The sequence below is a fragment of the Tamandua tetradactyla genome, chromosome 2 (assembly GCF_023851605.1).
Source record: "Tamandua tetradactyla isolate mTamTet1 chromosome 2, mTamTet1.pri, whole genome shotgun sequence".
In the NCBI taxonomy this organism is placed as follows: domain Eukaryota; kingdom Metazoa; phylum Chordata; class Mammalia; order Pilosa; family Myrmecophagidae; genus Tamandua; species Tamandua tetradactyla.
The window spans coordinates 190628409-190643049 of NC_135328.1; the positions used below are offsets into that span (position 1 = coordinate 190628409).

Genomic DNA, 14641 nt, shown 5'->3' on the forward strand with positions numbered 1-14641 from the left:
ATTAATTTTCTCAACTCCTGTATCTCATTTGAATTGTTTGTTGCTTTGACTGGGCCATATCTTCAATTTTACGACTATAATTCTTTAATTTTTGTTGGTGTCTAGGCATTTAATTACCTTAATTAGTTTATTCTGGAGATTATTTTCACTTCATTTACCTAGGATTTTCTTCCTGGATGAATTTGTTGTCTGTCTGTTCTTTGACATTCAGTTCAGCTTATTCTGGACCACTAGCATAGGTTTTGTTTAACAGATTAGAAGCTTTTAATTCTTGTTTTCTTGTTTCTTACCCTGCCTGTATGGTGCCTTCCCCCCTCATCCTTAGGAGGGTCTACTTAGGTATTATAGACCCCAGCCAGATTTTCCCAGATCAAACTGGCCTTCTGTCAGGAGGAAAGAGTCACCTGTGCCAGTTTTCCCTGCGGGTGAGACCTAGAAGGTTGAAAGACTTTCCTTGGAAGTCTCTGGACTCTGTTTTTCTTATCCTGCCCAGTATGTGGCGCTTGTCTGCCTGCAGGTCCCACCAGCATAAGATGATGCAGTGCCTTTAACTTTTGCAGTCTCTCCCTGCTGGGGCCTGGTGGAGACAGAGGAGAGGTTGTAGGGTGACTTTAATGGCTTCAGATTTCTAAGCCCTGGGGTCTGAATTCCTTGAGGGAGCGATTCCACCTGAGTAGAGTCCCACCCCTCTCCTGCGGAAGGCACAGGTCCAGACAACCTTTCAAAGAAACTTGTTTCTGCCTATGCCTGGGGCAGTTGCACCCTGAGAAGCCCTGATGTTGTATCCAAAGGCAGTCAAGTCTTTGTAGAAACACAGCCACAGAAACCTCTGTTTTTTTTTTTTTTCTTTTTCCATCAGCCCTGCCCCCTCGGTGCCAGGGCGAAAATCAGCAACCTCTGCTTTCACCAGATACACCTGAGCTGGGACCCTATTTTTAGTAGTCAGAATTTGTGAATTAATTCCACATTTGAAGCTTAGTTGCGCTCAGTCCCTGCTGCTGGTAAAGTCTCTTTCCTTTCCCCTCTGGGAAGCAGCCCATGGGGGAGGGGTGCCGGCTGCCCCGCTTTGGGAACTCACAGTTCTGGGGGTGGTTCGCAGCCAGTCCAGCTGGTCCAGACTGGGGTATGCTGTGTGTTCGGTCACTGACGTGGCCCCAGCAATTGTTCTCTACTGTTCCTGGTTATTTAGTAGCTGTTCTGGAGGACAAACTAAATGCCACATCTCGCTAAGCCACCAAGTGGTAGTTAAACTGGATTAGGTGACGACATGTCTCTGCTCATTTGGGTGGGTCTTGATAAGTTTCTGGAGTCCTATACGAGAGGAGACATTTTGGAGAATGAAGGAGATTCAGAGAGAGGCAGAGCAGAACGACATAGCCACGAGAAGCAGAGTCCACCAGCCAGCGACCTTTGGAAATGAAGAAGAAAAATGCCTCCCGGGTAGCTTCATGAAAACCAGTAAGCCAGGAGAAGAAGTTAGCAGATGACACTGTGTTCACCATGTGCCCTTCCAGATGAGAGAGGAACCCTGATCATGTTCACCATGTGCCTTTCCAGATGGGAGAAAAACTCTGACTCTGTTCACCATATGCCCTTCCACTTGAGAGCGAAACCGGCCTTCCTGAACCAAGATATCTTTCCCTGGATGGATGCCTTTGATTGGACATTTCTGTAGACTTGCTTTAATTGGGACATTTTCTCGGCCTTAGAACTGTTAACTAGCAACTTATTAAATTCCCTGTTTTTAGAGACATTCTGTTTCTGGTATATTGCACTCCAGTAGCTAGCAAACTAGAACACTCTCCAACAATTATAGTTTACTCTTTGTTTAATAGCAGCCATTCTTATAGGTGTGAGACATTCTTATAGGTGTGAGGTGGTATCTCATTGTAGCCTTGATCTGCATTTCCCTCATAGCCAGTGAAAATCAGCATCTCTTCATGTGTTTTTGAGTGATCTGTATTTACTGTTCAGAAAAATGCCTATTCACATCTTTAGCTCTTTTTACAATTGGATTGTTTCTTCTTTTGTTGTTGAGTTGTATGATTTCTTTGTATATACAGGAAATCAAGCCTTTGTCTGATGTGTGATTTCCAAATATTTTCTCCCATTGAGTTGGCTGCCTTTTCACCTTCTTGGCAAAATCTTTTGAGATGCAGTAGCATTTGATTTTGAGGAGTTCCCATTTATCTGTTTTTTCTTTTGTTGCTTGTGCTTTGGGTATAAAGTTTAGGAAGCCACCTCCTTACTAGGTCTTGAAGATGTTTCCCTACATTTTCTTCTAGAAGTTTTATGATGTTAGTTCTTATATTTACGTGTTTCATCCATTTTGAGTTAATTTTTGTGTAGGGTGTAACATAGGGGCCCTCTTTCATTCTCTTGACTGTTGATACCCAGTTCTTCCATGCCCAATTATTGAAAAGACCATTTTGTCCCATTTCAGAGAATTTGGGCCCCTTGTCAAAAATCACTTAACCATAGATTTGGTGGTCTGTTTCTGCACTCTTGATTAAATTCCATTGGTCACTGCTTCTGTCTTTGTGCCAGTACCATGCTGTTTTGACTGGTGTAACTTTATAATAGGTTTTAAAGCCAGTGAGTGTTAACCCTCCCACTTCATTCATCTTTTTTAGGATGCTTGTAGCTATTTGGTGTCTCTTTCCCTTCAAGATGAATTTGGAATTAGCTTTTTCACATTTTCAAAGTAGGTTGTTGGAATTTTGATTGGTACTGTGTTGAAGCTGTAAATCAGTTTGGGGAGAATTGACATCTTAACTTCCTTTCCGTGAGCAGGGAATGTCTTTGTACCTAATTTAGATCTCCTTTGATTTCTTTAAGTGTTATTTAGTTTTCTGTGTACAAATCCTTTACATGCCTAGTTAAGTTCATTCCTAAGTATTTGATTCTTTCAGTTGCTATTTTGAATGGAATTTTTTTCCTTAATTGACTCCTCAGCTAGCTCATTGCTTGTGTATAGATATATTACTGATTTTTGTACATTAATTTTATGTCCCACCACCTTGCTGAATTTGTTTATTAGCTCAGGTAACTTTGCTATATATTTCTCAGGATCTTCCAAGTATGGTATCATATTATCTATAAATAATGAGAGTTTTACTTCTTCCTTTCCAATTTGGAAGCCTTTTATTTCTTAGTCCTGCCTGATTGCTGTAGCTAGATCTTCTAGCACAATGTTGAATAAGAATGGTGGCAGGTGGGCATCTTTGTTTTGTACCTGATCTTAGGGGGAAGACTTTCAGTCTCTCTCCATTGAGTATGATGTTGGCTATCAGTTTTTCATATATCCCCTCTATCATATTGAAGTAGTTATCTTTGATTCCTATCTTTTGGAGTGTTTTTGTCAGAAAAGGATGCTGAATTTATTTGAATGCTTTTTCAGCATCAATCAAGATGATCGTGTGATTTTTCCACTTTGATTTGTTAATGTGCTGTATTACATTAATTGATTTTCTTGTGTTGAACTATTCTTGCATTCCTGGTATAAACCCCACTTGGTAATGGTGTATAATTATTTTAATGTGCAGTTGGATTCAATTTGCTAATATTTTATTGAGAATTTTTTCATCTGTGTTTATTAGGGAGATTGGCCTGTAGTTTTCCTTTCTTTTTTTTTTTTTTTTTTTTTTTTTAAAGAGGGAGGAAGAGAAGGAAAGACAGAGAAAGAAGGAAGGATGGAAGGAAGGAAGTGAGGAAGAAAGGGAAACATTTTTAAACATTTTCTTGTTTTATTATATTTTGTTTGTTTGTTTGTTTTTTACATGGGCTGGGGCCGGGAATCAAACCGGGGTCCTCCGGCACGGCAGGCAAGCACTCTTGCCCGCTGAGCCACCGCGGCCCGCCCTAGTTTTCCTTTCTTACAGCAACTTGACCTGGTTTTGGTATTAAAATGATATTATCTTCATAAAAGAAGTTAGGTAGTGTTCCCTTTTCCTCAACTTTTTAGGAAAGTTTGACCAGGATTGGTGTTAGTTCTGTCTGGAACATTTGATAAAATTCCCCTGTGAAGCCATCTGGCCCTGGGCTTTTCTTTGTAGGGAGAATTTTGATGACTGATTGAATCTCTTTACTTGTGATTGGTTTGTTGAGATCTTCTATTTCGTCCTGAGTCAGTGCATCTTGGTTTGTGTGTCTCCAGGAATTTGTCCATTTCATCTAAGTTGTCTACTTTGTTGGCGTGTAGTTGTTCATGAAAGAAATCTTATGATTTCTTTTATTTCTTCATGGTCTGTGGTAACGCACCCTTTTTCATTTCTGATTTTGTTTATTTGCATCCTGTCTCTTTTTTCTTTGTCACTCTTGCTAGTGGCCCATCAAGGCATGTAAGGCAATAAATTTCCCTCTCAGCACAGTCTTTGCCTCATCCCATAGATTCTGACAAGTTGTATTCTCATTTGCATTCCTCTCCAGATAGCTACTGATTTCTCTAGCAGTTTCTTCTTTGATCCACTGGTGGTTTAAGAGTGTGTTATTTAATCTCCGTATACTTGTGAATGGTCTCATTCTTTGGTGATTATTGAGATCCAGCTTCATCTCATTGTGATCAAAGAAAGTGCTTTGAATAATTTCAATATTTTTAAATTTATAAAGACCTGTTTTGTGCCCGAGCATATGATCTATCCTGGGGAATGTTCCATGAGCACTAGAGAAGAAGGTAAAATCTTGCGCTTTGGGGTGCAGTGACCTATATATATGTCTGTTAAGTCTAATCCATTTGTCAGGTTATTTAACTTCTCTATTTCCTTGTTGATCTTCTGTCTGGTTGTTCTATCTATAGAGGAGAGTGGTGTATTGAAGTCTCCTACTATTATTGTTGAAACATGTATCTCTCCTTTCAGTTTTGCCAATGTCTGTCTCGTGTATTTTGAAGCTCCTTGATTGGGAGCATAAACATTTATGATTGTTGTATATTCTTGGTGACTTGACACTTTAATAGTACATAGTGTCCTTGTTTGTCTCTTATGGTGTCTTTACATTTAAAATCTATTTTGTCCAATATTAGTATAGCTACTTCTGCTTTCTTTTCGTTATAACTTGCATGGAAAATCTTTCTCCATCCTTTCCCTTTCAATCTATTTGTATCCTTGTGTCTAAGATGAGTGTTTTGTAAGCAGCATATAGCTGTATTATATTTCTTAACCCATTCTGCCAATCTGTATCTTTTAATTGTTTAGTCTGTTAGCATTCGAAGTTATTACTGAAAAGGCATTTCTTGATTCCACCATCTTATCTTTTTAATTTTGTTTGTCAGATCTATATAATCTTTTCCCTCTTTCTCTTTTTATTGTTTAAATTACCCTTAGTGTGGTACTCTTCAATTCTTTGCCCTCCTCCATACCTCCCTTTCCTGTCTTTTGTTTTCAGCCAGCAGAACTCCGTTTAGTATTTCTTATGGACCTGGTCTCTTATTGACAAATTCTTTCAGGGCTTTTTTGTCTGTGAAAACTGTAATCTTCCCCTCAGTTTTGAAGGACAGTTCAGCAGGTTACAGAGTTCTTGGTTGGAAGTCTTTCTCTTTCAGGATCTTGAATATATCATACCACTGCCTTCTCACCTCCATGGTGCTAGTTGAGTAGTCTGAACTCAGTCTTGTATGATTTCCTTTGTATGTAGTAGGTTGTTTTCTCTTGCCGCTTTCGGGATTTTCTGCTTCTCTTCAACATTTGACAGACTGGTTGCTATCTGCCTTGGGGAATGCCTATTTGTATTTATTATGTTTGGAGTTCTCTGGGCTTGACTTGTATATTTATGTCCTTTATGAGGGTTGCAACGTTTTCTCCCATTATATCTTCAACTACTCTTCCTAGCCCTTTAGTCCTCTCTTCTCTTTTTGTGACACCAATGATTCTTATATTTGTGAGCTTTGTTTTGCATATCATTTCCCTGAGTTCCCATTCAATTTTTTCCATCTTTTTTGCCATTTGCTGTTTTGAGTCTTTGAAGTCAATTATCCTGTCCTCTATCTCACTTATTCTTTCTTCCATCTCTTCAAATTGGGTGTTGTTGTCTCTGGTGTGCATTTCATTTGGTCAACAGAGTCTTTAATCTCTGTGATTTCTGCTGTTTTTCTATTTATTCTTTCAAATTCCTCTGTGCTCATCTGCTGTCTTCTTGAGCTCCTTTATGTCATTCGCTATTCCACTTATTTTATTAAGTAGAGCTGTATGAACATTCTGATTAGTTGTTCCAATGTCTTTGTCTCCTCTGGTGTTTTAATTTGGTCATTAGGCAGGCCTATGTCTGTCTGCATTGGGATATGCTTAGTGATCTTCTACTGTCTTTGTCGCACATAGATAATTTGATTGAATTACTTTGGGAGTTGATTTCTTTCAGTAGTCTAAGGCCTTGTGTTTGCAGGATGGTTGTACAGCAGTGAGCAGGGCACGGTTTGGAGTACTCAGTATGGTGATTTGTTTCAGGACAAGTATGGGTGCAGGTTGGGGATGTTATGCTGATGCTTGTGAATGTGGGTGCCCAGTGGCCAGGAAGGATGTAGCTGTGCGGGTGCACTGTTCTGGGGGGTGTAACGCTGGTGTGCACTGGTCTAAGGCACAGGGTCCTTTTTGTGCATGTGTAGATCTATGGCAGCAGGCTGGCATGACACCTTCATGGATTGGGGGCAGATGTGACCTGGCTGCACAGGTTGACACTTTCTTAGAGTTTGGAAGTGAGGCTGAGGGCTGTGCGCATGCGCGATTCTAGGACTGCTGTAAAGTGTGGTTCCCAGAGTTGAATGACGTGATTGGGTGCCTGTGCGCATGCATGGGCCTGGGAGTGCCATAAATGGATGCACTGAGCTCAGGGAGGGCAGGGTGAGGCTGTGGGACACTATGGGTGGGGGGTGGGGGTAGTAGTCTAGGTATAGCGGTTAGTGCCTGTAACCTTTATGCACTGGCAACAGCCTGCAGGGAACAGAGAGGGGGAGGTAGTGCTCGGGAGGGGTGCAGGAGAGGTGGGTTAGGCTGCATTTGGGGTGGGTGTGTGGGGCAGGTATGTGCACTAGGGGCTGGTGGGGTGAGGGTGCCTGGAATGTGGGGAATGGGAGTGGGCGTCAGGGTTCAGGTGTGTGGGGTGAGTTGCCGGTTATGGGACTGTGCTGGTGAGGGTAGCATGCCCAAGGAACGTGGCCTGGCCTACTTCCTAGTCCCGTGTTCCCGTCTGCACTCCCATGGGCTCTGCGCCTCCGCACCAGGCTCCAGCTTTCTACCTCTCAGTTCCTTGGCCTCTACTATCAGGGCTGCTGCATGTGGTGCAGAAGGCTCTCCCAGGTCAGCTGCACTCCCGAATGGCTGCCTCAGTCGCCCTTCTATCCCTTCTGTAACTTTTCAATGGAGCAGGGCTAGTCCTAAACTACTCTAGTCAGCCATCTTCCTGGAAGTTGATCATGTGGTTTCTCCTCTTTGATTTGTTATTGTGATGTGTTGCATTAATTGATTTTCTTGTGTTGAACCACCCTTGCATACCTGGAATAAAACCCACTTGATCTTGGTTTATGGTTCATTGTGCTGTTGGATTCAATTTGCAAGTATTTTGCTAAGAATTTTTGTGTCTGTGTTCATTAGAGAGATTAGTGTGTGATTTTATTTTCTTGTGGGATCTTGATCCGGCTTTGGTATTAGGTTGATGTCAGCTTCATAGAATGAGTTAGGTAGTGTTCCCTCCTGTGCAGTTTTTTGCAGAATTTGAGCTCGATTGGTATAAATTCCTCTTAGAATGACTCGTAGAATTCACCTTTGAAACCATCTGGTCCTGGGCTTTTCCTTCATGGGAGGTTTTTGAAAACTAATTCAGTCTCTTTTAAGGTTAGTGTAGATTGTTCATTATTTCTAGGAAGTTGTCCATTTCATCAAAGTTGTCTGATTTGTTGGCATACAGATGTTCATGTTATCCTCTTATGATCTTACTTATTTCTGTAGTGTCAGTAGTAAAGTACCCTCTGTCATTTCTGATTTTATTTATTTGCATCTTTTTTCTTTCGTTCTCTGTCAGTCTCGCCAAGGGTTTGTCAGTTTTATTGATTTCCTAGAACCAACTTTTGGTTTTGTTGATTCCATTCTTTTGTTCTTGATTTCATTTATTTCTGCTCTGATCTTTGTTATTTTTTTTTCTTCTGCTTGCTTTGGGATTAATTTGCTGTTCTGTTTCTGTTTCTTCTTAGTGTACAGTTAGTTCTTTGATTTTAGCTCTTTCTTCCTGTTTAATGTAGGTGTTTATGGCTCCAAATTTCCCTCTCAGCACTGCCTTCACGCCATCCCATAAGTTTTGATATGTTGTGTTTTCATTTTCATTCATCTCAAGATATTTATTAATTTCTCTTAGAATTTTTTTGACCCACTACTTGTTTAAGAGCATGTTATTTAACCTCCATATATTTGTGAATTTTCCTGTTCTCTGTTTGTTATTGATTTCCAGCATCTGATCATGATTAGAGAATATTATTTGTATAATTTCAATCTTTTTAAGTTTATTGGACTTGTTTTGTTACCCAGCATGTGGTCTCTCCTGGAGAGTTATCCATGGGTACTTGAGAAAAATATATATCCTGCTGTTCTGGAGTATAATATTCTGTAAATGTCTGTTAGCTCTAGTTCTTTTATTATTTAAGTTCTTTTATTATATAAGTTCTTTCCTGATTGATCTTCTGCCTAGGTGTTCTGTCTATTGATGAGAATGTTGTATTGATGCCTCCAATTATTATTTGTAGAGATGTCTATTTCTCCTTTCAGTTTTGCCAGCATTTGCCTCATGTATTTTGGGGCACTGTGGGTAGGTGTATAAATATTTATGATTGTTATTTCTTCTTGGTTGGATTGTCCCTTTTATTAATACATAATGTCCTTCCTCGTCTGTTATAACATTTTTGTATTTGAAGTCTATTTTATCCAATAATGATATAGCTACCCTAGCTCCTTTTTGGTTGTGGTTTGCTTGAAATATCTTTTCTAGCCTGTCACTGTCAACATATTTGTATTCTTGGGTCTAAGGTGAGCCTCTTATAGACAACATATAGTTGGATCACATTTTTTTTTATCCATTCTATCAATCTGCATCTTTTTTTATAATATTTTTATTGTAAACGACAAACAAACATACAAACATTCTTGACATGATTATAGTCAGTGGCTCACAAAATCATCACATAGTTGTGTATTCATCACCATGATCATTTTTTTTTGAAAATTTGCATCTCTCCAGCAAAAGAAATAAAAAAGAAAAAACTTGTACATGCCATACCCCTTACCCCTCCCTGCCAGTGACCACTAGTATTTCAATCTACTCAATTTATTTTCACCATTGTTCCCCCTATTATTTATTTCTTATCCATATTTTTTACTCATCTGTCCATGCCCTAGATAAAAGGAGCATCAAACACAAGGTTTTCACAATCACACAGTCACATTGCAAAAGCTCTGTCATTATACAGTCATCTTCAAGAAACATGGCTACTGGGACACAACTCTACAATTTCAGGCACTTCCCTCTAGCCATTATAATACACATAAACTAAGTTTTTCTTACTTGTGTAAGAAAAACCTCCAAGATAACCTCTTGACTCTGAAATCTTTCAGTTGCTGGCACTTTATTTTGTCTCATTTCTCTCTTCTTGCTTTTGATTGAGAAGGTTTTCTCAACCCCTTGTTGCCCAGTCCCAGCTCATCCTAGGATTTCTATCCCATGTTGCCAGGGAGGTTTATACCCCTGGGAGTCATGTCCCACATAGAGGAGGGAGGGCAGTGAGTTTGCTTGCTGTGTTGGTGGAGAGAGAGAGAGGCTACATCTGAGCAACAAAAGAGGTTCTCTGGGGGTGACTCTTAGGCCTAATTTTAAGTAGGTTTAGCCTGTCCTTTGCAGGAATAAGTTTCATAGGAGCAAACCTAAGATTGAGGGCTTGACCTATTGATTTGCTTGTCTGCACTGCTTGAGATAATATCAGGAATTCTCCAAATGGGGAAGTTGAATTCCTGCCTCCCCAATCTCCCCATTCCCTGAGGGGGCTTTGCAAATACTCTTTATTCACTGTTCATATCACTCTGGGATTCATTGGGCATCACACTAATGGGGACAAACTAACAAAATCTCGTGCCCTCTTCAAGGTTCTGTGTACTTAACGTTGTTCAGTTAAGCTGTCCATATAAGTTAAATTAGGAAATGCACTAGTCGAAATATAAATTTTGTGCCAAATAAACATTTCTTGTTTTAGTCTCACATGGAAGTTGAAGTTTTAAGATATGATTGACCATCTATTTTCAACACCCGCAGTATTGACATCCTTTTGTTCTTTCTCATGCAAAAACATTTTTAAATTTGTACATTTAGTCGCTATCATTTTATACTCTAGGCATTCCTAAATTTAACTATCTCAGTTTATCATCTATCTTTCTTCTGGTTTCATGTGTGCCCCCAGCCCTTCTCATCTGTTATTCTCACATTCTCCTTCATTCAGCTTACATTTTTGTGCTACAATCAGATAGTATTGTGCTATCCATTTCTGAATTTTTACAATCAGTCCTGTTGCACAATCTGTATACCTTCAGCACCAATTACCCAATCTCTATCCTATTTTTATTGCCTAATAACCTGTGTTCTTAGCTGAAATTCTCCAAGTTCCCTCATTAATGTTAGTTCATATCAGTAAGACCATACAGTGTTTGTCCTTTTGTGTCTGGCTAATTTCACTCAGCATAACGTCCTCAAGGTCCATCCGCATTGTTACATCTTCATGATTTATTCTGTCGTACAGCTGTGTAATATTCCATTGTTTGTATATATCACAGCTTGTTTAGCCACTCATCTGTTGATGGATATTTGGAGCTGTTTCCATCTCTTGGCAATTGTAAATAATGCTGTGATATGTGTCTTTTGATTGGCAAGTTTAATCCATTAATATCTTCCCTGTATGTCACAGGGTCCTCCCCTGGCCTCCTGAGCTCCAGAACAGCTGCTTTGGACCATTTCTGCTTGTTCTTGAGGTGTTTTTAGTGGAGTGATTTCTGCCGCTCTTTATTCCACGATCTTCCTCGAAGTTTCTACCCTCTCTTTTTTTTTTCTTTGTTAGTCATACTAAAGCTTTGTCAGTTTTTTTGATCTGTTTAAAAAACCAATTTTGGGTTTTGTTGATTCCCTCCATTGTTTTTGTTTTCTATTTTATTTATCTCCACTCTAAGTTTTGTTATATCCTCCCTTCTATTTGCTTTGGGTTTAGTTTTCTCTTCTTTTTCTAGGTCTTTCAGTTTTGAGGTTAGTTCTCTGATTTGAAATCTTCCTTTTTAATGTAAGCATTTAGAGCTATAACTTTCCCTCTCAGCACTGCCTTTTTGCCTTCCGTAAGTTTTGGTATGTTGTATTTTCGTTTTCATTTGCCTCAAGATATTTCCTAATTTCCCTTGAGATTTCCTCTTTATTCCATTGTTTCTAAAGGTTTGTTGTTGAATTTTCACATATTGTGTATTTTCCATTACTCCCTCTATTAACTGATTTCTAGCTTGATTCCGTTGAGGTTGGAAATAATACAGTGTATGACTTCAGTATTTTAAAATTTAATGAGACTTGTTTTGCAACCGAAGAAGTAGTCTATCCTGGACAATGATCTCTATGCACTTGAGAAAAATGTATATTCAGTTGTTGTTGGGTGAGGTGTTCTATATATGTGTGTTTAGATCATCATTCAAGTCTTATATTTCTTTATTGATCACCTACCTGTCCAGATGTCTACTTCTATTATTGAAAGTGGTGTATTAAAGAGTCCTGTTATTAGAGTAGAGCTGTTAGTTTCTTTCTTCAATCTGATTTGCTGTATATATTTTGAGGCCAGGTTGTTTTGATTACTGTGGGTTTTTAGTAAGTTTTAATATCAGGGAGTTTGAGTCCTTCAGTTTAGTTCCTCTTTTTCATAATGGCTTTGAAATCACCATTGAAATTTGGTGATTGGCTCTTCCATTTCTGCAAAGAAGGTTATTGGCATTTTCATTGGGAGTACATTGAATCTGTAAATCACTTGGGTAGAGTTGATATCTTAAAAGTTTATTCTTCCAATCCATGAACATGAAATATCCTTCAATTTATTTATTTCTTCTTTTTTTTATTTTAACAATGTTTTGTACTTTTCTGTGTACAAATCCTTAAATTACATCCTTGGTTAAATTTATTCCTAGATATTTGATTTTTTAGTTGCTATTATGAAAGAAGTTTTTTTCTTGATTTCTTTTTCTGATTGCACCTTGCTAATGTATAGAAATACTACTTCTTTTTTGGTGTTGATCTTGTAACAGCCCCTTGACTGAATTCATTTATTAGCTCTAGGAGCTTTATTGTGGATCCCAAATCAGTTTATTCACAGTTTTATTACTGGTAATGTACATTATCAACTTCATATGCTATTCCACTTTTATCATGAAAATTACATAGCAAAACTTCACAATTTACATTTTCCTACCATTTACTTCCATATAATTTCTTACTGAGTGACTTTATAGTGTGGTGTCAGTATCAGTATAGTATAGTGATTAAGAACCCGAATTTTGGAGTCAGATGAAACTAGAAAACTATTTCCTTTTACTTATTAAGTTAATTTAATGAAAGTTAAATTGATTAAAATTTTTTTGAAGTAAAAGTTTTTAAGCTTCTCACTAAGTTGTTGAAAGGATACTATCATATGGTTTATGTAAAGTGCTTGGCATGGGGTCTGGCTCATGATAAACCCTCAGTAAGCAATTGGTAACTTATATAAGTGGTAACCATTCTTTGTTATTACTGTTATTTCTTAATAACATACAGGGAGATATATATATATATATATTTTAACATGGTCAGGCACCGGGAATCGAACCTGGGTCTCCGGCATGGCAGGCGAGAACTCTGCCACTGAGCCACAGTGGCCCACCCCAGGAAGATTTTAAAAGAAATTCACTTGAAAAATCGGCAGTTTTGTAGGATCTCTTAATATACATTAAACATCATTTCTAGCTTCTCCTGTTAAAGAGTCTCACAAGTTAAGTAGTCCTTAAAGGTAGTAGGCTCTGTTGTAGATTGAGGTCCAAGTCTGTACTGATGAGGGCTCTTTGGTTGTGGATTACCTGGTCTTCTCCAGTTATTTGGGATGAGAAAAGTCTGTTATAACTACCTGATTCATTATTTATCATATGTTTTGTTGTCATTAATATATCTGAGTGGTTACTAATTTTCTTTTGTTTACATTTTATTATTGTCTAGAAGAACTTATGTTTCCCATATGCCTATTTTTTAGAAAAATCTAATTCTTATGTGACCTTATTGCCATTCTCAAATATTTCAGTAAAAAGCAGTGGTTATGGGTAGCTTTCCTTTTTTTTTTTTTTTTTTAAAACAATATGTATATGGATTTGCTTGAACCAGGCATCTAAATGGTATTTTATTTTCTTAATAGAATTCAGCCCAAATTCCTCCATATGCACTAGGGAAATCATTGAGGCCCTCAGCTGAAATGATAGAGACTACAAATGACTCAGGAAAAACAGAGCTTTTCTGCTCCATTAATTGCTTATCTGCTTACAGAGTTAAGACAGTTACTTCTTCAGGTAATGTTTAAATTTGGTAAATTTATAGACTTAGTAACTATTGAGGAAGAATGTAATTGCTTTTCTTTTATTTTGTTACAAATTAAACTTATCTATATGATTAAATAAAGACCTATGATTGATTTAGTATTAAAAGAACTTTTTTTTTCACTGACCTTCTTGATTGGGGTATTGATTTTATAGTTTCTTATGTGAGAAGAAAAAAAACAATACTTAAATAAATTCCAAATTAGTTTTTGTACAAGACGAACTTAACTGAGGGTAGTTGTAGTTATTTAGATAACAGATTATAGTAAAGTTCCTTGATTTTTTTTTTTGAGCATGTGTATTATGGGTAGTTGATGTTTTTCATTTCCTATTTCATTTTGAATCCTTTGTTCGTTTGTATAATTTCTAACTGGTTTTTATTTTTTGTCATCAGGTGTCCAAGTTTCATGTCATAGTTGTAAAACTTCAGCAATCCCTCAGTATCACCTTGCTATGTCAAATGGAACTATATATAGCTTCTGCAGCTCCAGTTGTGTGGTAGCTTTCCAGGTATGACTTAAGATAGTGTTTTACCCCTTCAGTTCTCTTAGGTATTGATCTGTGGCAAAATTTTAACTTCCATAAAAGGTCCATCCTTTAAAAATTTTAAATTTAACTTAAAAAGGGAAAATTCTGTCTAGCCAAAACCCCATAAGTCATGTCTGCAAAATGTCTAAGCCTCTGTGTTAGGTCTTAAGAGATTTCCTATTTCAGTGTCCTTGCCTATACTACTTTTCCTTCCCATATACTCCCTTGGCTTCTCTCCCTTTCAAAAGGTTGAAAGCTAGGATATTGTTTGGATAGATTGTGTGATTGACAACAGTATCCTCATGAGGTTCATATGCCCTTTCCTATCATCCTGGGCCAGATGCCTAATGACACCTGGCATGGAATTGTTAGCATCTACTTACTCGTTCCATTTTCTCCTCACCCTTTGCAATATACACAGAAAAAATAGGCATCAGTGATTCTCTAGAGTGAGGATATGCCTGACTCAGTATCCTTGGCACTACGGAGAAAGAGACTGCTGGTGACTATTGTGC

The 14641-nt window shown here is 38.1% G+C and overlaps 1 protein-coding gene across 4 annotated transcripts in view; it reads left to right on the forward strand.

Moving 5' to 3' along the window:
- Positions 1 to 14641, forward strand: part of ZMYM6 (zinc finger MYM-type containing 6) — a 56581-nt gene that overhangs the window by 22230 nt on the left and 19710 nt on the right. For all 4 annotated transcript variants that reach the window (XM_077150371.1, XM_077150374.1, XM_077150372.1 and 1 more), the window contains exons 7-8: positions 13421 to 13571; positions 13993 to 14108. In XM_077150371.1, coding sequence (XP_077006486.1) covers positions 13421 to 13571; positions 13993 to 14108 — 267 coding nt within the window. The remainder of the gene's footprint in view (positions 1 to 13420; positions 13572 to 13992; positions 14109 to 14641) is intronic.